This window comes from Taudactylus pleione, unplaced genomic scaffold (genome assembly GCF_031769625.1).
Source record: "Taudactylus pleione unplaced genomic scaffold, aTauple2 ptg000068l, whole genome shotgun sequence".
Taxonomy (NCBI): Eukaryota; Metazoa; Chordata; class Amphibia; order Anura; family Myobatrachidae; genus Taudactylus; species Taudactylus pleione.
In genome coordinates this window covers 2,357,472-2,380,661 of record NW_028284470.1, presented here as the reverse complement: position 1 = coordinate 2,380,661, position 23,190 = coordinate 2,357,472, and the positions used below count along the sequence as shown (strand labels likewise).

Here is a 23,190-nt window from a genome sequence, read left to right as displayed (position 1 = left end):
TCGCAGATCCAAGCAAGTGCGTACAAACACACATCGGCAGCGCAGATCCTACAATAATCCACCATCTGAATAGCCCTATAGTCGTACAGAATGGCCGCGGGAACTGAGACACTGATGGCAAGTTTTCTGTGTACAGGATCGCAGTAGTATACAGAGACACTCCCCCAAAATGGGCGTGACACTCCAGCATTTTTGCCACCGTTCCCCATAACCGCCCCCCAAACAGTCCCTGAATGTCAATCACTTTGCAAAGAAATCCTCACTGGCATCGCTAAGGTAGATTGGGGCGTGCGCAGTGCGAACACAACGCATGCGCAGTCGACTGATAATCAACTGTGTAATTATCGGCATTTGGTCCATATCTGCATGGGGACCTATTTGCTTGCTGAGAGTCAGGACTGATGCCTGGAGAGGTTTCATTTGTGCCTTGCACCATTTAAATATTGTGCTATAAGGAGAGTCGCTGGGTTTTGCACATAACGGAGCTGTGATTTTTGTCTTCTGTGTCCTGATACGGATTTCTTGCTGTAATGATCGGCTTCGTGTTTGCCGGCTTTCAGCTGATGTGCCGCATGTGAGCCTCACAGCTACAGTAATGCAGAGATCATGTCAGAAAAATGATTTCAAGCCATGAGCTTTAAACCAGAGCAGCTCATTGTAGTATCCAAGTCACCTCCAGAGAATCCTTTAATTTTTTTTTAATCAAAATAAATTGTAACATTCATTCTTCCTCATGCTCACTGTAAGGGTATATTACAGAATTAACAAACTGCTTCCTCTACAGCGTTTGCCCCTCTGGGTTACGTAGCAGTCTTAACGCATTTCACCCCAATCTTACCATTCAGCAGGGTTGACTCAGGCGTCAGATTCTGCTGATCTTACGGGGTTAAACATTGCACAAACGCGCTTAAACACCACTTAGCACATATATGATTTCAAAATGTTATTTTCCCAGTCCTGAGAGTGTCCTAGTAAATCCAGTAGCCTGGAACATATACTCTACACTCATTGCTCAGGGTCAACAATATTTATTTGACTTAACTACTAAAAATTGCACTTCTGTCGTTTGCCTCCATGTTAGTTTGACAGTATTACGAGTATCTTTATTTGTTCTCTGTGTTGTCACTAAAGCCTTTATACTGTATCTTGTAGATGTTTCCTTTTACTGTCCTTGGATATGACACAATTCATTGTATCCACACGGCGGTTTTGTGATGCGCTAAAAGCAATGGAAATAGCTCTATCTCTATAATGTAAATGTTTAAGAATAAGACAGTAAGTTAAAGTCGTTTTAAGGTGGAAAACTTTCTTTTAATATTCACGGCTTTCCACACTATCATCTATGCAGAATACCGCTAGGAGATGTACAGATGTACAGTATCTGCATGTTCTGTATTTGTAATGATTTCACCGTAGTTACTTATATCAAACTATTCATTTCCTACGTATTATCATCAGTGTAAATGTCAGCATTCAGGCCATGTCAACATTTTGGTTTCTACATTTTGAATGTCGACATAATGTGCTTCCCTGCACCCTCCCCCAGTGCCGATCACTGCTGATTGGTCAGCACGGCAGGACCCCCCCCCCAACCCAGCAGCTGCAGAGATTAGCAGCTACTTGGGAAAAGTAAATTAACCCCCTCCCCACTCAGCCCCCTAGTGTGTACCTGGTGGCTGCAGCCGCTGGGAAAAGTAAAGTCGCGATGCTCTGATGTTTGAAAAACCGATCGTTTACAAATATAAAAAAAATATATATTTATTTCTTGGTAATGAAATTGCAGTTTTTAGATCTGGGCCTGATTCAGACCAGCTCGAGAGCGCTGAGCGCTCGCAAGCGGGTCGATGGTGCCCTAGTGCGTATGCGCACGACGGAGGGAGCCAAAGGGGGCGTGCTGTCGATGGTGATTGACAGCACGCCCCCTTTGGTGGGCGTGCCGGGGTCGTTGCTGCCCAGACGGAGGCGTTTCCATGGGAACGCCTACCGTCTGGGGCCAGCCTCACTGACATCACAAGTGATGTCAGTGGGAGTGCCTTCGGCTCTGATAGAGCCAAAAGCACTCCAGGGCTTGCGGCAGCGAGACCCTACCGCAGGGTCTCGTCGCCAGCCCGATGGTCACGATGGTGTTGACCATCGCGACCATCTTTTTGGCCGCTCGCATAAGCTGTGGGTGGTCACCCACAGCTATGCAAGCGGCCAGGAGGCCGCTTCATTTTTAAGTAGGAGGGCCCTCCGTCCACTACTTTACCATTTGGAAGAGAACAGGATATTTTCCCTATGAACCAGTTTCCATCACTACCCAGTCCCAAACCCCCCGTGGATTGTAGTATCAGCACACCCACAGTCATAGACATTTTCCCAGTGCTTTATGAAGATGTTTTCCTATATCAACATATATTCATTCATCTATTTTTGTAGTCCCATCTGTCCGTAACGTGTTGTAGATAATAATCAGAGCATCTCTGATGCAAAATTCGCATCTGGTGGCTGCAACAAACACAGCGATCTCAGATCTAGTGTCATCCAGCTGAACATGTGCCACCCTGGTGATTTATGCACTTCTCAGGATTACTGGCAGAGAATAGAGAGAGCTTGCAGATTAATGATCCAGCTCATAGAGTTCATCTCCATAAGTAAATATCCTGCGTTAGTTGTGTCTTTAGTCACTCTTCTCATTTTCCACGTCAGTGGCTATTTCTCATTATTCAAAAAAATGGATATATACCCTGCGTGTTTAAATCCAGCGGCAAGGATCCCACCTAGAGTCACTACACCTTATGTACCATGAGATAGTCATATAAACTGGGGGATAACCATGCGTTGGCAACAGTATCCACAATTTTACATATATTTAGTGGGAGAGTCGGATCTTCTGTACCTGAGCTCCGAATATATGTAAAATTGTGAATATTGTTTTTATCCGTCATAATTTGGAGAGATTTGAAACAGAAAGTTTACAACGCATGGTTTTCCCCCAGTTTATATGACTTTCTCATTATTCTTCCATTTAGAAGTTTTATTGTTTTTTACCCTTATTAGAGCAATACTTGTTAGTGGAAATGGCAGTTCCTCTGCTTTGGCAGGGAAACCCGAAGGGTGAGCACATTTATTCAGTACATTCTATAAAATGATAGCTTGAAGAAGATTGGTTGCTATGGGCAACACTTGGTTTTGTTTAGAAGGTTGGAGAAAGGCCGGGTACACATCAGAACGGGATGTAGTCGGCATGTGGGATGGCGACGGTCTAATGCCGGCGCCGAAGTCGGGATGCCGGCACCAGTATCCTGACCGTCGGCATCCCAAAGGTAAGTATCGGGGTGTTAGGGGGAGGTTAGTGTGCAGGGTTATGGTTAGGCACTAGGGGAAGGATTAGGGTTAGTCACCGGGGAGGGAGTGTCCGGTTTAGGGTGAGGGGAGGGGGAGGTTAGGCTTCGGCACTAGGGGGGTGGTTAGGATTAGGCACCGGGGAGGGAGGGTTAGGGTAGGGGTTAGGAAAACACTTACCGTTCGTTTCTATGGGTGTCTGTATTCTGACCAGCGGCATCCCGACAGCCGGGATTTAATTCACAACCCGTCAGAACAACATGTATCCCAGCGGAACCGACGCCTGATGGAAGGATATAGTTTGGGCAGCCATACACACTGCACGATACGGTGTACGACCGTGTGATATATCCTTTCATCCTGCATGCGGTCGCTAGCAATGTCGTCCCATCTGACGTGCGGCACATCAGATGGAATGACATCGCTGATTACGCATGGGAACGTAGGATCGACCGTACACACTGAGCGATGTGTGGGCGATCTGTCATTGCAATTTGCCTCAAAACGACAAATCGTCCGATATGTCGCCTAACGCGTACCCCACCGTAGCTGGACTGTTATGCTGTGGACCGTCAGTGCTGCTGTAACATCCTTCATACATTGCAGCTGATTAAATCCTGGGAGAGTCACCCATCCAGTAAATAAAATGCACATATCTTCATAGTATAAACTCCATGTAACTTAAAAGTGAATTTATCAAGTGTGCGTCTTCACGTGAACCAGTGACTGCTCTTCAAAGTGTCTTTAGTATGTCATCAGTTATTTCTTCTGAAGACAGATAATATTGTGACATTTTAGGTTCACGCATCTTTTTACTATTGAATAATCTTAAAAAAACAAAACAAAAAAAAAAACCCTGTCAAAACCTTTTAGTGGCATAAAAGTTGACGACTGTCAGGGTGAGACCAGCGCTGTCGTAAAGTAACTTTATCTTACGTGCGCACACGCCACCGGCACCCAGAGCTACAGTAAAAGCCATATATGGCGTGATATGATAATCAAGGCTTCCTTCCTAGACAGCATTTTCAATTTAGAGAAGTCTCCCCAGCACTTTGATTTATATATTTGTGTTTCTACCTGGTAACCTTTACCTCAGAGCTCTCTGTAATTACAGAATACATCTACTCCAGCTTCCTGTCTTTCATGTCCATAACTTGAGTCCTGTCAGCTGGATGAAGCTCACTAAGTAAAGCAGAGTCTGACAGGAACCGACAGCCTGACACATGCTAGGTCGACATCTGAAGAGCTATTTTAATTAAGTTTCTTGTGTGGGTCTGATAATTCCACAGAGGTTTCTCTGGAGAAATTGTGCAGTACGTTTTGCAGCTAGAGAGAGCTTTACCTGCTCCAATCTAAACACTGACTGTTCCTTTTGAAGTGTGATAAATACTGTAAAGAGCTTCAAGGAATAAACGAAACAGCGACTGATCTGCAAGCTTAATAGCATGTGACTGTGTTATGGCGGCACAAAGGTATCTTCTAGTTACTGTACATGACTTGTGCACCAGGCTAAATCATGTTGAGTTAGCAGATGAAGTAGTTCTAAGGAATAGAAGATTGTTAATACAAGGGCGGCCATGTTTGTCTGCTAAGAATCCAACTTTGTGACCATACAGCTTAGTGACACTGTTGGTCTTGGTGATGGGATATAGCATATCATTTTGATGGTGGGTAAAAATGGTGGGCACTACTAGACGCAGGTCTGACACTGTGGGAGAAGGACTTCAACTGCGGGGGGGGGGGCAGATTGACACTGCCCAAGGCATATTGACATTGCTGGAAGCAGGCCTGACAATACAGGAGGCAGACTCATTACCACCACATATCGGTAGTTCTATCAGTTGTCTTTCAAAAATGAGTTAAATTATTTTATGCTCAAAATATAAAGAGCCTGGTGTAGCAAAATGAGGTGCCCTGGTCATTGGAACGTAAGACTGTAAATTGATCCTCATTTAGATTTTGGTCTAATCTATTCCCTAAGGCAGTGATTCCCAACCTCTGTCCTCAAGGCACACTCACAGTCCTGGTTTTAGTGATATCCATGCTTAAGCACAGATGGTTAAATCAAAATAACTAAGGTACTAATTAAGTCTCTTGGCTATGGCTATCCTTAAAACCTGGACTGTTGGTGTGTCTTGAGGACCGTGGTTGGTAACCCCTGCCCTAAGGTCTCCCTCCTAGCTCATTTAAGCACTCCCAATTTAAAGAGACAAAATTTGTGTTCACTGGGTGGGAAAAAATAATACCTGCAAAGATCGCAGATACCTTCAGATTGGCGCTCGTAGAATATGCCCCGCTTTACCCCAGTCATATGTCACATACACTTACATCCATGTTTCTAGCCATTTGTTGTGTTTGCAAGTTAAGCTGGGTACACACTATGCAATATGTGTATCCAGCGACGCCACAATGCGATGGAATGATAATATCACGCAGGCCGAACACGCATGATCACGAGTGCGATATATCGTTCCATGCTGCATCTTCCAGCACAGCAGATGGGACGATGCAATGAACTACCGCTTCGCATGCGCTATCAGGAGCGCACACAATAGGAACCGCGTCGGAAAAATGTCGCAATAGCATAGTGTGTACCCAGCTTTTCATATTTACTATTATGCATCAATAAAACTTCAAATACCGCTGTAGTACATCATGTACAACTTCGAGTCTAATGTGTGGGGAGCAAATTAACATTTTCTCAAACGCACACAAAAGCGTGATATATGTCCGAGCAAGAAACCACCAATAAAGATCAGTGGAGCATTTGCAAACAGCCAATCAGCAGCAGGTCGCTAGTGCTGGTGGCTGTCCTCATCGCCTGCTACAGTATTTGCACCTGCTTTTGACCACCTGCAAATACGGATTTCTCAGGTGTGTATCACCTGGGCCTCGTGTGTTACATGAACATACCCTAGTGGAGCATACACACAATTTGATGAACGATTTGACCAACGATTTGGACTATGAACGATTTTTGACTGCATTAAAATGAATGGAATCGTCCAGTCGGACTGCAAACACATCAGATGTCAGATATTGTTATCTGACCATCGGGAACGCGCATCATTCATCGTTCAGGCATGTCAGATATGTCAGATTTTCCTTCAGATATGAACGATTGAATGATTTTTTATATCGTTATTGTTCAGATCTGAAGAAAAATCTGACTGTGTGTCCAATACTGTTCTCACCCTCCCCTCCCCCCATCCTGCCTCTCCAGGCACTCCCTGACCCCATACCTTACCCATTTCAATTTCTTGACACCATGCCATAAACAGGTGTCACCAGGGCAATGGAGAACCGCTGCGACGGAGCCACCCCAGGACCTGGCTCCTTTACTGGCAGCCACTAGTTAAGGCCTTGAAGATACACTACGCTAATTGGCCTAGTACTCACTCTGCAGTAGGCTCTTAGTTTCCTCAGCTGTATTTTGCGTTACACAGGTGTGGAAATACTTGGGGGGGGGGGGGGGGGGGGTTCACCTGGAACAAATAAACGGCATACAACATTTAACATGGAACTTCCTTTACCGTGACTATTTTCAGTTCTTATAATTGCTTCAATTTTTATTATACATATTTATATACTTGGGATTTTTGTTATTAGCTCTTTATGTAGCAGATATTGGTTTGGTGGTCCTTTAATAAAACGCCATATAAGCACCCCTAATTTCTATTTACATTATTGCATAATAGATTGAATGTTTACTGCAGTCTCGCTTATTATATAACATTTCTGTGAAGGTGGAAGGAGCTGGGTATCTGGGCTCCTTCGTGTGGAAAAGCCAGAAACTGGGTTTTTGGAGCCGGCCGCGAGGCGAGAACTTGCTGGATGGCGGAGCCCCGTTCTACGGCACATACATGACCACTGACGGCAAATTCATGGCTGTGGGTGCCCTTGAACCCCAGTTCTTTGCAGAGCTCTTGAGGGGTAAGTGATGACGATGTGTGAATGTGATGTAGGTCAACAACACATCCGCATTTGCATTGAAGAGGAGTGGGCGCAGGAATCCAGCTCGAATTTCGGAGGTTGCTAAAATGTAAATGGTACAGAATGATTCTTTCCTGAGAACAGAAGGGAAGGAATTATGCCTGAAATGTCATCTAGGTTACAGATAGTGACATTGGCTGACTCTTTCCGATAATTATGTGGTTCAATAAGAAATTGAAGGGGTCTATTTACTAAGCAGTGTTAGTAGACAGAGTGAAAAGTGATAAGAAAGTGATAAGGTGCCAGCCAATCCGCTCCCAACTGCCATCTCACAGGCTGTGTTTGAAAAATGACAGTTGGGAGCTGATTGGCTGGTACCTTATCACTTTTCACCCTGTCTCCTAACACAGCTTAGTAAATAGACCCCTAAATCTCTTAGGTTTTCACTTGATGTGCATTGACTGTACGAGAGATAACAGCAGCTCATTCCAGGTATGTAGAAATATTTTGCTCGCCCAATATTAATCCTTCCTGATTAATAATTAACACTCCAGTATTCTGAGTTATCATGCACAGATCAATGCAGAGTACAACGGATGCATGTGCACCTCTTCTTACATATCGTCTGGCTACTGTGACGATAGTTCCATCTGCCTTCGTGATATTTGCGCAAAGCTAGAAATATAAATTAGTAGTAAAAGATGGGATGGGATGGTAGTCGGCAAGAAATATGGGGGAAATATATCAAGCCTTCTAAATAGTAGAGAAGTGAACAAGTGAAGAAGCTTCCCATAGCAGCCAATCAAAGTGAAGAAGTTTCCTATAGCAACCAATCAGCTTTGACAAAGCATTAATCAAGTACATTCTATAAAATGATAGGTAGAAGCTGATTGGTTAAAACTTCCCTACTTGTCCCCTTTAGAAGGTTTGATTGCAGAGAGTAGCTCATGACAGACCTCACAAATATCCATCATGAAGTGCTTTAGTGCCGTCATTCGTTTCACTACGTTCTTACGAATGTTGGTTCAGCCAACAGAATGGCTCCCTCCGCAATGTGTAGGTGACAGGTTCTTTCTAATAAGTGTTTGCTAGTATTGGGAAGAAATTAATGGCGCCTTGTTTCTCAGAATAGAAGAGGTTTCACCATATACAGTAGCTGACAGGTCCTCTAGCCATGAAATGAACACCGATTATATCACGTGAATAAGTTCAGGTTGTGTGTGATGAATAGTGGCTGGGTCTTGTCGTTTATCTTTTAATTACCGCGTAATTTACATATGAAGTGTGAAGATACAGATGTGACTGAATGATTCTCCATCATCCATTAGATATTGGTGAGAGAGGATTATGTGGCTGTGCTGTATGCTGCTGTTATACACAGTAAAACTTAAATTTAGTTTAGAAGTGAAACTGGTAAATTATAACTAAGCAAAGAGGTTGTAGGCCTGTTAGCAATGAATAAATAAAATATATATTGTACACAGAGAAGACTTATAGCGCTTAGTGTATAAGGTGCTAGACATAAAATTATACATAAAGTACAGAAAGGCTTACTCCACTGGAATATTATTAAATCTGAAATGGTTAATGACCAACGAAAAGTACATATACTGTATGTGTGTGTGTGTGTATATATATATATATATATATATATATATATATATACACACACACACGCACGTGTGTGTATATACACACACACGAATAATATACACATAATTGATTCCCCGAGCTATTTCAAATAGCCCCGTAAGCCCCTCAGCCAAGGGCAAATCCAGGAGGATCAGTGTCGTACCCCCCACCCCCGCAGAGGAGAGGAGACTGCAGCGGCAGCACAGTCTCCCTAGTTCCACTGCAGCCCAGCTGGGCTGCTGACAGAAAGCCGGCAATTGCCGGGTATTTTTTATTTATTTTTTCAGGCAGGTGAAAAAAAATGCCCAATAACCAGCCCCGTTATTACAGCCAGAGCTGCGAAAATACATAGGATCAGTGTTAACACACGGACCTAAGTTTTTTCGCCACCCGAAAAATATTTTTTCGGGTGGAAAAAACGTGAACCGATTGAATTGCCAGTTTCTCACAATCAAAAAAATATCTGATCTAATTTAATTCCCCCCATAGTGTGATATGTTTACAAAAGAAATTTTTTATACCAGACATTAAAAAAAAATTTGGCTTATCTGTTGTCAGAAACTTCCAAACTCACCTGAAATAACCATCTAGTGACTCACTTCCCCGCACAGTTCGAGAGGCCTCCACTCTAGAATCATTCAAAAATAGACTCAAGACTCACCTCTTCACCCAAGCATTTCACTAGTGTCCCTTGTTTAAGCTTATTTTGTACTGTAAAGGCAAATGTAAAGCACTTTGAGTCCTTTAGGAGAAAAGCGTTTCATAAATAAAATTATTATTATAATGACCTTGAGCCCATAAATCGAACCCTCAAAAAAAACCAAAAAACAAACAACCATTGACCATATATAGTTTAGTACGGTCTTTTCAATTTGACAAATAGGACCACTGCCTCCTCAATGGAAATACAAAGTGGCCATGTAGTGTAGTATATTTTAAAAATGGGATTTTGGTACCTACCGGTAAATCCTTTTCCCTGATTCCACAGGGGACACTGGAGGTGCTTACGCTGGGGTATAGAGGCGTGGATAACTGGAGCCGACACTTTAAATAATTTAGAAGTGTGAAGCTCCTCCTCCTCTATGCCCCATCAGCCCTCAGTTTAGAAAATGAAGACCGAGAGGAGATGGCAAACAAGCGGAGTAAGAAAAGGAGAGAAGAACACACAATAACTGTATCATACAACATACGGAACAAGCCGAACAGGCAGGCAAAGAGCGCAGAGGTGGGCGTCCAGTGTCTCCTGTGGAATCAGAGAAAAGGATTTACCGGTAGATACCAAAATCCCATTTTCTCTTTCATCCACTAGGGGACACTGGAGGTGCTTACGCTGGGGACGTCCCAAAGTTTTTTCCCTACGAATAGTCTGCCGAAGCCAACGTGCCAAAGTCTGCTTAGACGATGGACAACCCCTCCGAACAGCATCATAGAGGACAAAAAAAAAAACGACTCAAACTTAAGGAGGGACGCTGTCCTGGCAACATAGGTGCGGAAAGCCGTAACCACATCCAAGGCAGAAGAACCACCAGAGTCCTCCACCAACGACGGTACCACAATAGGCTGATAGATATGAAAAGCCGACACAATATTGGGAAGGAAAGCGGTTACCGTCCGGAGTTCCGCCCTATCAGCATGAAACACCAGGTAAGGTGCTTATCAGACATAGCCCCCCATTCTGAAACTCTACGAGTCGAAGCAAGAGCCAGGAGGACGACCGTCTTCCAAGACAGGTACTTAAGATCAACATCCTCCAAAGGTTAAAACATGGGCGACTGAAGAAACAGAATCACTAAGATTAGATCCCAGGGAGCTATTGGAGGTACGAAAGGGTGCTGCGCGCGCAAGACCCCTTACAGAATGTCAGCATCTCAGTAAAGAAGGCCAATTTCCTTTGAAAGGAAAATGGAAAGGTCAGAGACTTGCACCTTCAAGGTTCCTAGACGAAGGTCAGAATCCAGACCTGTTTAAAGGAAAAGCAGAAACCATGGATAAACGAAAAGTCCTAGACAGAAGACCCCGACCGGAACACCATGAGATATAAGCACGCCAGAAGCGATGATCATGCGCAGCCGAAACTGGCTTCCTGGCACGTATCATGGTGGGGATAACCGCGTCTGGGATGCTACTGCGTCTTAGGATATCGGTTTAAAGAGCCACCCCGTTAAACGCAGTTGCGCTAAGTTGGGGTGTATGAAAACAAAACCTGCTGTAGAGGATCCGGGCGCATAGGAAAGGACCACGGATCTTCTGTCAATAGGGACCGAAGGTCCGAGAACCAACTTTTCTGAGGCCAGTTGTGAGCCACGAGAATTACAGAGGCTGTCTCTTGTTTATTCCCATTTTTAGAAGACAAGGAAGACGCGGAATCGGAGGAAAAAGATAAACAAAGTCGTAGATCCACTGACTTGTCAGAGCGGCTACTGCTTCCGCCTGTGGATCTCGAGTTCTTGACACGTATACTGGGAGCTAACAATTCAGTCGTGACGCCATGAGGTTCACCTGAGGACATCCCCATCAACGTATCAGCGCGCTGAACACGTCTGGATGAAGCTTCCATTCTGGACATCCTGTCGACTTAGGTAATCTGCTTCCCAGTTGTCCACACCCGGGATGAATACCGCCGACAGGATTACTTACTGGTTCTCGGCCCACTGGAAGATCTCAGTTACTTCTCGCATAGCCATGCGACTCAGGCCGTTGATGAAAACGACTGCCGTCACGATGTCGGACTGAACTGTTACCGGATGAGCCCTTTAGAAACTCTGTTGCCTCTATCAGAGCTTTGTTCGCTCTGAGTTCCAATGCCTTTATGGCCCACTTCCGTTCTAGAGGGGACCCTTGAACCTGAAAGTGGTAATCGAGGACTACTGCTCTCCATCCTCGGAGGCTGGCATCCGTAGCTACGATGATCCAGTTCCACACTCCGAATCTCCGGCCCGCTAAAAGATTGGTGGATTGCGTCCACCAGAGAAGGCCACTCTGGTAACTGGGCTCAGACGGAACTGTCATTGTAGAAGCAGATGAGACCCTGACCCCTGGAGTGAAACCAGCCGAACTGTAGTGCCTCGAAAGCAGCTACCATCTTTCCTAAGGGACGCAGACAAAGAAGCATTGACACCTTCTTTGGTCTGAGGACCAACTGGACTAACCTCTGTGCTTGATCTGATAGAAGAGATACTGAAGCAACAGATCGTCCAAATAATGGATTATGTTCACTCCTGATGACCGAAGGAGAGCGATCATGACTGTTATGAGTTTGTTGAATATGCGGGGAGCCGAGGATATGATCTTTCAATATGGCAAAATGCAGAAAAGCTTGGTGTGGTTCCCATGGGAAAATGGAGATAAGTATCCCTGATATCCAGGGATAATAGGAACTCCCCTGGTTCCAAGCTCGCAACAACGGACTGCAGAGTTTCCATTTTGAAACAATACATCTTTAGATACAGGTTTAAGGACTTGAGGTTCAAGATGGCCATGACTGCACCCTCCGGTCTGGGCACTACAAACAGGCTTGAGTAAAACCCCATACCTCGCTGATGCTCCGGAACCGGAACTAACACAGATGACACTACTAGAGACCTGATAGCCTCCTGTAGAACTTGAAATTCTTGCAAGTGGGCTCCCACCGCAGGAGACCCCAGGTGGGATGGAAAACCGTCATGCCACCTGTTTCTCAGCTGGTTTAGACTCTGGTCTACGTGCAACCGTGTGTGGACGACCTCTACCTCTTCTCGGTTGCGTAGGAGCACCTCTGGCTCTACCATGAAAGGAATTAGGGGCTCAAAAGGAATGAAACGAAGGTCCAGTATAAGGTCTTCTGGGAACTGGAGCAGTAGACGGGAGGAAAGAGAACTTACCGCCCTGTGGCTTGGGATATCCACTTGTCCAATTCCAGGCCAAAAAGCATGTCACCCGTGAATGGTAAACCCTCAACCGCACGCTTGGACTCTGCGTCTGCCTGCCAAGCGCGCAACCACAGAGCTCTGCGAGCGAGCACTAATCTGACTAATATCCTTTGAAGCTTCTCCCACGTAAACTGCAGACTCACGGATGTGTTCTGCTAATAGACGTAATTCTGCTCTGGAAGTACCCGAGTCCAAACCTGAAATCAGCTGGTCAGCCCAGCAAACCACAGCCTTGTTAACCCCGGCGGTAACAAGGTTAGGACTAAGTTGAGCTCCCGTTGCGGTATATATAGATCTTAGTGTTGTCTCCAACTTACGATCCGAAGTGTCTTTTATAACATTAGCTCCCGGCATCGGAAGTGCTGTTTTCTTAGTGAGAAGGGAAACAGACATCTACAGAAGGAGGAGTTTCCCACTTCTCCATCATGGATGATGGAAAAGGGAAGCTAGACGGAAAACTACGCCCAGATGCAGAACAGGTGCTTTACCCTCTGCACCATCTCTGGATACACATTAAATAGTCAGTGGACGTGGGATCTGAACCCAGGTCTTGAAATTTGGAATTGTTTCCAGGCCCTGTTAATTTCTTGTAAAACTTCCTCCAATTTACCCTCTACGGTATCCTCTGTGGCGAGGAAATCTTCGTCCGACTCTTCTGACTGGAGAACAGTCATTAGAGTACGCTTTTGAGACTGGCTTTGGTAGGAAGTGGAGCACCGCTGTACCCATCATCTGAACCAGGGTGTTTAGAGACTTGGTTAAGTCAGCTACCCAGGGAGGTTGAGACCTGCGCGCCTCAGCCAACTCCGATGTTAAATTTGACACAACTCCTACCATGTCAGTGACCCATGGCGAAGCAGGATAGCTACTAATCGCCATCTGTGAATCCGTTGTTATACAAGCATCACATAACGTGGACCCCGTGGCATGTGGCTTGGTCTGTTTGTTGTTACACTTGGAACAGACAAACAGCCTTTGAGAAGCCTTGGTTCTGTTGGACATGGTACACACAGTCACCCAGAGAAAACACAGCATAAAACAGAAAAGACACAGACATACAAAAACAAGAAGGCTGTGGGACACAGAGGAGGAGAAACTCCCCTCCCACAGATCAGATTCCCCTGCACTTACACCCCAGTTACTTACAGCCTCTTTACCAGGGATGTAATCAGGGGATGTACTTGTCCTGCAGCACAGGAATGGCAGCAGAGGAATCCAGCCTTCTGTGTCTTACACTGCAATCTCCTATATAGAGATGCAGTATGAGCTGCTGTGTAATGAAGAGCGGCAGCCCTGCGGTATACAGCCGCTTGCCGCATAGAGAGAGACCCGCGCTGCCTTTAAGCTCCGCCCCCCTTCTTTATGCCCTAAAGGGCTTTACAAGATGGCTTCTGTGGCCATTAACCTCCCCCAGGCGCGCCACACCGCGTGTACAGCGGACCGCTTTACCGCCTCTCTGCCCCGCGTGTAACAGCGGGGAGAGGGAGAGCCGGGCGGAAGGAGGGAGAGCAGGCGCCTGTCAGCTGCCCCGTGTGTAACAGCGGGGAGAGCCCAGCGGGTAGGAGGGAGAGCAGGCGCCGGGTCGCGCCTGCAGCGCACTAATCCCCTGCCCCGCGCTAATGAACAGCGGGGAGAGGGAGAGCCGGGCGGGAGGAGGGAGAGCAGGCACCTGTAGCGCACTTATCCCCTGCCCCGCGCTACTGAACAGCGGGGAGCGGGAGAGCCGGGCGGGAGGAGGGAGAGCAGACGCCTGGTCGCGCTTGTAGCGCACTTTATCAGCTGCCTCACACCAGGCTGAGCCGGGTGCCGCGCTTACCAGCGGTAGGTGGGAGAGGGAGAGCATAGTGCTGTGCATTAGTTGCCCAGCATTCTAGTTATGTAAAACCGCTGGGCAGCGGCGGGGCTGGGAGCTGGGGGATGCGCAGGTGTTACTCACTGCGTGGTCCCCGATGGAGTCTCTCTGCAGCTTCAGCACTTCTCTTCTTCTTCCATGTGAGAATGTGCTGTGGCGGTAAGGAGCTGTCAGTGCTTTTCATATAAGCGCTGTGCACTCCTTCCTGCCTTCAATAAGGACAGGGCGCCAGGTACCCGGACCCCACCTTTAGAGAGGTGGCGAAGGGTACCTAATATAGTGTAAAAAGTGTACAAAATAAATAAACCTAAATAAAAGAAAATAATAATCACAGCAGATTGTGACCAGCTCCATGAGGCACATTTTCTAAACTGAGGGCTGATGGGGCATAGAGGGGGAGGAGCTTCACACTTCTAAATTATTTAAAGTGCCGGCTCCAGTTATCCACGCCTCTATACCCCAGCTTAAGCACCTCCAGTGTCCCCTAGTGGATGAAAGAGAAACACTTATTGAGTTTATAATACATAATACAAAAAATGCCCATACAGTACTTAAACAACATCATTGTAAAGCATCTTAGTGTTCCTAAATATTCCAATGTAGGGAAAATATCCAGCCAGGAAACAAAATCAGGATGTAGAAGTAAGGAATATCACAGCATGAAATATCCTAGGGGAGAGACTGATGCGTTTCATCTGGTACAAAGCTCCTCAGAGGGGTATAAGGGGCAACTGAACTAGTTGTCCCACTGTATGGCTCCCACAGACTCTAAATGGGAGACTTAACTTAGTTGCCTAATAACTAATTAGGGTCATCCCAGTCCAGAGTCTTCAACTCACTTACTAGGAGAAATGTTATATGATTAGGATGCTTTATTACCATCATAATCGGTATGTAATGTCGGCGGCTAAATCCCTGACAGCGTAATGCCGGCGGATCAAACAATGACAGCGGCAGGCCGACGGGTCTAAATCCCAACAGCTGAAGGTAAGTACCCTAGCCCTCCACTCTCCCCACCCCCACCCCCCCAAACCTAACCTTCTCCTTAGTGCGTAATCCTAACATCCCCCCCATTAGTGCCCAAACCTAACCCCCCTCCCCGCACCCTGAACTTACCCCTCCCGGGGGTACAGAAACAGACAAAATCTCAGGTGCACAACTCCAAATCATCAATAATATAAATAAATGCAATAAAATGTTGCAATCAATAGAGGTTTTTAGCATAATCATGGCCAAGCTTATGGGCCTACCCACCATATCCAGGTAACCTCTTTCGGGTAGGTCCCTAACATACTAAGGTTCAAATCCAGAGCGCAGGACCCCCCAAAACCGGCCAGGCTAAGCCGCCCCAGGGCACCACCATAGTAAGAAAAGTGCAGTGTAAAGAGATAGGAGCAGCTGCTGCTGCATATAAAGAATGAAAATAAAAAAGTGAAGTACATATATATTAGACACACAGTGAAGGGTTAAAATGTGTTATAAAGGAAAATGTGTTATACTGCAGTGCCCTGAGACAGACCAACCAACGCAATCCAGGGGTACCCACGCCCCAAAAATGAACCAAAATTGCACTACAGTATATAACTTGTAGGACTTGCCTAGAATTGTGCCTAATACAGTGTGCATATACATTACCATACTCCATGCTTTTAAACCAATAATGAAGGGTGCTAGTCCAGAATGAGGGCGTCTCCTTTCCCTCAGATGTGCAACAAAGCACATTAAATGGAGTATATGGAAAAGATTTCTGGACTGCACAACCTGACTATATATACACAATGGGAGGTGCTACCTGATGAGACTAATTGCAGGCACAGAAACAGACAAATCTCAGGTGCACAACTCCAAATCATCAATAATATATAAATGCAATAAAATTTTGCAATCAATAGAGGTTTTTAGCATAATCATGGCCAAGTTTATGGGCCTACCCACCATATCCAGGTAACCTCTTTCGGGTAGGTCCCTAACATACTAAGGTTCAAATCCAGAGCGCAGGACCCCCCAAAACCGGCCAGGCAAAGCCGCCCCAGGGCACCACCATAGTAAGAAAAGTGCAGTGTAAAGAGATAGTTAGGAGCAGCTGCTGCTGCATATAAAGAATGAATATAAAAAAGTGAAGTACATATATACGGCGGGTCTAAATCCCAACAGCTGAAGGTAAGTACCCTAGCCCTCCACTCCCCCCCCCCCCCCAAACCTAACCTCCCCCCTGGTGCGTAATCCTAACATCCCCCCCATTAGTGCCCAAACCTAACCCCCCCTCCCCGCACCCTGAACTTACCCCTCCCGGGGGTGCCTGACCCTAAGTCCCCCCCGCGTCCCTAACCCCCCCCCCCCCCCACGCCTGCGGTTAGAACCTAAGACACCCGGCATACCTTTGTTCGGTATGCCGGGTGTCGGGATTCCGTAGTGGAGCTAATGATAGGCGTCGGGATTTCGAAGCCTATCTTTAGTCCCATGTCGAGAAGTGTTGGGATATCGGCGGGCAAGATAGCGCCTGCCGGTATCCTGATTGCATGCCATTACCATCTTATTTATATTTGGCTCCTTGGCAAAATCGCGTTGTATTGCAATGGGACAGATGTAAAATTTGCAAAGCGATTTAGATTTGGGAGGGACAAGTCCTAGCTAAAATCTAAATTGCCGTGTAATAATAATACTGTCCAGCATTTCTGGGATACATGCAGAAGAAGACAGTATTTACCTTTCATGGAAAAAAATAAATGTATTTGCACCCCTCACATTGCATCACAGTTTGCCCACGTGCAATATTACTCCCCATTTTTTTACTCCCAATGAAGAACCAGCCCCATTGTCTTTGAAGAGCCAGTAAACTCCGGGTTTTCAGTCACTTCCATCTTCATCATAATTATATCTTTGCCCCTTCTCCCTCCATGGCGCAGAAATTCAGTAAAACGTTCTGTTGTCATAACATAGTAAACGCACAGCAATGGGGCTCATCTAAGGCTATGCGCACAAACGCACACTTGGCTGGCCAGATTGGTGCAGACTGTACAGGGCACACATGCCCATGGGTCAAGGAGCGCACTGCACCACGCACCACGCACCCATTAAAGAGTTATTCACTGTGCTGAGCAGGATTCCCTCCCCATACCTACTGCCAGCAGGACCCCGCTACCGGTGATGTCTTCAGAAAGATATCACCGGCACCGGTGATGGCAAAGACCCTCTTTCCTGAGACATCAATGGAAAGATGGTGCTGGCGGCGAAAGGCATCGGATCGGCCCACTGTACAGCACAGGGGTTCGGGGTAGAGACAAATTCAAACAAGGGTAGCACAGTGGTTAGCATTGCTGTCTCAAAAGTACTGAGGTCATGGATTTGATTCCAACCAACTTATATGTGTGGGTCCCCTCTAGGTGCTCTGGTCCCCTCCCACAGCCCATAGACATACTGGTAGATAAATTGGCTACTGACAAAATGAATCTGTGTTTGTGTGGTAGGAAATTGATTGTAAGAGCCACTGTGCTATATAAATAAGTACTAATAATGACTATTATATGTGTGACTGCTTGGAGACAGTAAAAGTTTTGGTGATGTGTTCCACAAGATCAATTATTGTCCCTGTGGCCTCAACAATAGTAATAGAAGTTTTAAGAGGTCAGAGAGAGAAAAATCTGCTTTCAGATCCAAAGGGAAAACCTTAAAGCATGCTTAATGCAACAATTAAGTAGAACAACAAGTACTACATGGAAAGCCTTTTCCTCTCGGTGGGAAAGCAATTACAAACGTAGACTAATATGCAAAGTGTTCCAAAAACGATAAAGATGAATCATCTGAATTAACTTCAAGCTTCCAAATAATTTCATTGACACAAAGTGGATTAGTTTCTGCTAGAACGGAAATATAATTATTTCTATGTTACTGAGCAAGGGAGCGCAAGCAGCCAAAACTATGCCTTGTAGGAGGTATAATCCTAATATACTGTATCTTGACAAATGGCACATAACTGCCAAAAATATTGCTGTATGCCTATATAAACACTTTTGGCGTTTTCAGTCTGATCCTGGAGTGCCTTTTTCTTCTTGTGAAATACCTACAGCGCATCCGGAAAGTATTCACAGCGCGTCACTTTTTCCACATTTTATTATGTTACAGCCTTATTCCAAAATGGAATAAATTCATTTTTGTCCTCAAAATTCTATACACAATACCCCATAATGACAACGTGTAAAAAGTTTTTTTTTGAGATTTTTGCAAATTTAATAGAAAAAAAAAAAACACTAATAAATCACATGTAAATAAGTATTCACAGCCTTTGCCATGAAGCTCAAAATTGAGCTCAGGTGCATCCTATTTTCACTGATCATAACTTGAGATGTTCCTACAGCTTAATTGGAGTCCACCTGTGGTAAATTCAGTTGATTGGACATGATTTTGAAAGGCATACACATGTCTATATGAGGTCCCACAATTGACAGTGCATGTCAGAGCACAAACCAAGCATGAAGCCCAAGGAATTTTCTGTAGACCTCATTGACAGGATTGTCTCGAGGCACAAATCTGGGGAAGGGTACAGAAAAATATCTGCTGCTTTGGAGGTCCCAATGAGCACAGTGGCCTCCATCATCCGTAAATGGAAGAAGTTCTGAACCACCAGGACTCCTAGAATTGGCCGACCGTCTAAACTGAGTGGGGGAGAAGGGCCCTAGTCAAGGAGGTGACCATGAATCCGATGGTCACTCTGTTAGAGCTACAGCATTACTCTGTGGAGAGAGGAGAACCTTCCAGAAGGACAACCATCTCTGCAACAATCCACCAATCATGCCTGTATGGTAGAGTGGCCAGACGGAAGGCACTCCTTAGTAATAAGCACATGGCAGCCCACCTGGAGTTTGCAAAATGCACCTGAAGGACTCTCAGACCATGAAAAACAAAATTCTCTGGTCTGATGAGACAAAGATTGAACTCTTTGGCGTGAATGCCAGGCGTTATGTTTGGGGGAAACCAGGAACCGCTCATCACCAGGCCAATACCATCCCTACAGTGAAGCATGGTGGTGGCAGCATCATGCTGTGGGGATGTTTTTCAGCAGCAGGAACTGGGAGACCAGTCAGGATAGAGGGAATGATGAATGCAGCAATGTACAGAGATATCCTGGATGAAAACCTGCTACAGAGCGCTCTTGACCTCACACTGGGGCGACTGTTCATCTTTTAGCAGGACAACGACCCTATGCACACAGCCAAAATATCAAAGGAGTGGCTTCAGGACAACTCTGTGAATGTTTCCCAGCCAGAGCCTGTCTTGAATCCGATTGAACATCTCTGGAGAGATCTAAAAAAATGGCTTTGCACCGACGCTTCCCATCTAACCTGATGGAGCTTGAGAGGTGCTGCAAAGAGGAATGGGCGAAACTGCCCAAAGATAGGTGTGCCAAGCTTGTGGCATCATATTCAAAAAGACTTGAGGCCGTAATTGCTGCCAACGGCGCATCAACAAAGTATTGAGCAAAGGCTGTGAATACTCATGTACATGTGATTTCTTAGTTTGTTTTTTTTTTATTACATTTTATAAAATCTCAAGAAAAAAACTTTTTACACGTTGTCATTATAGGGTATTGTGTGTAGAATTTTGAGGACAAAAATGAATTTTTTGTTCCATTTTTGAGTAACATAACAAAATGTGGAAAAAGTGAAGCACTGCGAATACTTTCCGGATGCATTGTATATTTATATTGTCACAAGGTCAGGCCAAGGTGTGCCGTCTCCTGGGGTAAACGTTAGCACTTCTCTTGCAGCAGCCAATTAATGGCAGACCAGTCCAGTGCTTTGTTACAAGTATCCGCAGCACAAAATAAACTAATCTTGGCCTGTCCAATGCTAACTATACCTAAGTCCCTTTCTCTAAGGGTAGGAGAACCTAATGTCCAACTCACAAAAAAACAGCATTTAAATGCGGCACTTCCATTAAGTCTTAGATGTCTTTTTTTCACATACACACAAAAAGTTAAAAATGAATAGAACTAGGGCCCTGATTCAGAAGCGCTCGCTATTTGCAAGCACTCGCTCTGAATCAGGGCGGGCCGTTTTTTTATTTTTTATTTATTACACCGGCCTCCAGGCCGCTCGCTAAGCTGTGGGTGACCACCCACAGCTTTAACGGGCGGCCTGGCGATGGTCACGATTATCGTGACCATCGGGCTTGCGACTAGAGACTTGAGGTAGGGTCGCGTGCACCGCAAGCCCCAGTGAACTTCCTGCTCTAATAGAGCAGGAAGTTCACTACTGACATCACTGGTGATGTCAGTAGGGCCGCCCACAAACGGCAGGCGTTCCTTTGGGAACACCTGCGTTTGCTCCACCACCCCCCCTACCTGCCTACAAAACGGGGCGAGCTGCCAATCACAATTGACAGCCGCCCCGTCTTGTAGTGAGTCCCGCAGCGAGTGAAAATTCACTCGCTACGGGGCTTTCAAGCAGGCCTTAGGTACACACTATACGATTATTGGGCCGATTTGCTGATAATCAGGTGATCAGCCTAATTTATTGTACCGTATAGTGTGCATGAACAATATCTGCAGCATTATTGACCAGTATGTCTGCACCAGGGCCGTAACTAGGGCAGTGCGACCAGTGCCATGGCACAGGGCACTGCAGGGAAGGGGGCGCTGTTTGAGCCTGTCAGTTTTCCTGTTTATTATCATTCTCACTTGTAGCTTCCTCTTCTTTTATCCCCAGCATCTCCTGGCCTCCTCTATCTCTTCCCCATGAGGCCATGGCCCTTTATCAGGTGCACTATCTTATGTCCCTATTTAAAAAATGGGAGGGGGGGCGCCGATGCTCTCTCTGGCACAGGGCACCAAAAAGTCTATTTACGGCTCTGGTCTGCACTCTCGATAATCTGCCCATATTTCCTATGTTTCCGTGCGGGCGGACATATGCAAAATCAGTGAGGTATGGTGAAAAATCAGCAACTAATAAAACATTGTATAATATGTACAGTAGCACAGACTTTGGGGCTTCCGATTTGCAGAGAACTCGCCCCGTTTGTCGGCCCGATCAAAAAAAAATTCAGACAATGTGTGCCTAGCTTTAGAGTCTTTTTAGGAACCCTGGTTCATATGTAGCCTCCATTACTTTTTTGACCTTGGATAAGTCCCTTTGCCTCTCTGTCCTTTGCACCAAATATACAGTTTAAGCTTGATTGTACAGGTAAAATGTGCCTGATAAATCCCGCGTGGGAGTCTGCAGTTTTTTGCAGGACTGTGGAAGCTGTACGGAGGAGATAGAGGAGGAACAGTCAACTTACTCCAGGCCATGGTCTTAAGAATAGGAATGTGAGCGCTTCTACTAAGCGAGTTATTTCTAGACATTTTTGCCCAGTCCATTTAGTCAACCTGTCCTGTTTTTCTATTTTGGTCTTTTATGACACTTACCTACTGTATGCACAGACTTGTTTGCATTATTTAAAAATACTAGATTTGTATGCTGTATGTATGTATGTATGGATATATATATATATATATATACACACACACACTATTAGTAAGACTTATTGTATATTTTTGTTCTCTATAGGACTTGAGCTTGATGCCGCTGATCTCCCCAATCAAATGAGTTTTTCCGAGTGGCCTGAATTAAAGAGAATATTTACAGAGAAATTCCTGGAAAAGACGCAGGAACAGTGGTGCCAGGTCTTTGACGGCACGGACGCGTGCGTGACGCCGGTCCTGTCCTTTGACAATGCCCCATCCCATCAGCACAATGTGGAACGAGGATCTTTTCTTTCAAACGATGCAGGGGAAGTGAGCCCAAGGCCAGCCCCTGTCCTGTCCAGAACCCCTGCGGCTCCGTGTTCGGGCAGGGATCCTTTGATCGGCGAGCACACACATGAAGTGCTGGCAGAATACGGCTTTAATGCCAACGAAATATCTGTCCTTCAGTCTTCTGGAGACATTTCATGCAATAAAACGAAAGCGCAGTTATAATTCTATCTGCGGGATTAGCAAGAGTCGTCATTTTAATTTATAAGTAATGTATGCTGAAACAAAATAATTGGTTTTTTTTTGTTTTTTTTACAATTACGTACTAATATACTGTAAATATATATTTTTGAAAATATGTTTGAGAAAATTAAAAATCTGAATTTCTCATGTTGAATTTCGTATTATTCAATGCAGATAAGGTTACAGAAAAAATAAATAAGGACCGTCATACATTGCGCAGCGCAGAAATGTGAGCTTGTAGTGTTAATACGTAATAATAATTAAGTGTTGAATATTTGCAATATCATTAGTACATGGCCAAACAAATCTTAATGCCCTTTAAGACCGTTACACTTAGTGGGCCTATTTCCGAGTCTGACGCGATTACCAGCAGACTGCGCACGTGCTGCAAACAGCAATCGCAGACTGTACACGTTCTGCACCATGCGTATACTCCTGGATGGAAGAAACGAGAGCGGCGGTCCTCTCCATGCGCAGTTGGGAAATAAGCATTTCTAGGTGACTGTCTTGCGAATGCATGGAAAAGATCAGTGTCCCCGTAGTGTTGTTGGGGTGCAGCCAGGCTTCCA

General features: G+C 45.4%; 1 protein-coding gene across 1 annotated transcript in view; it reads left to right on the top strand.

Moving 5' to 3' along the window:
- Positions 1-22,770, top strand: part of AMACR (alpha-methylacyl-CoA racemase) — a 33,129-nt gene extending 10,359 nt beyond the window's left edge. Inside the window, exons 5-6 of the mRNA XM_088466972.1 lie at positions 7,071-7,257; positions 22,194-22,770. Of these exons, the coding sequence (XP_088323098.1) occupies positions 7,071-7,257; positions 22,194-22,603 (597 nt within the window). The 3' untranslated portion in view covers positions 22,604-22,770. The remainder of the gene's footprint in view (positions 1-7,070; positions 7,258-22,193) is intronic.
- The last annotated feature ends 420 nt before the right edge of the window (positions 22,771-23,190 follow it).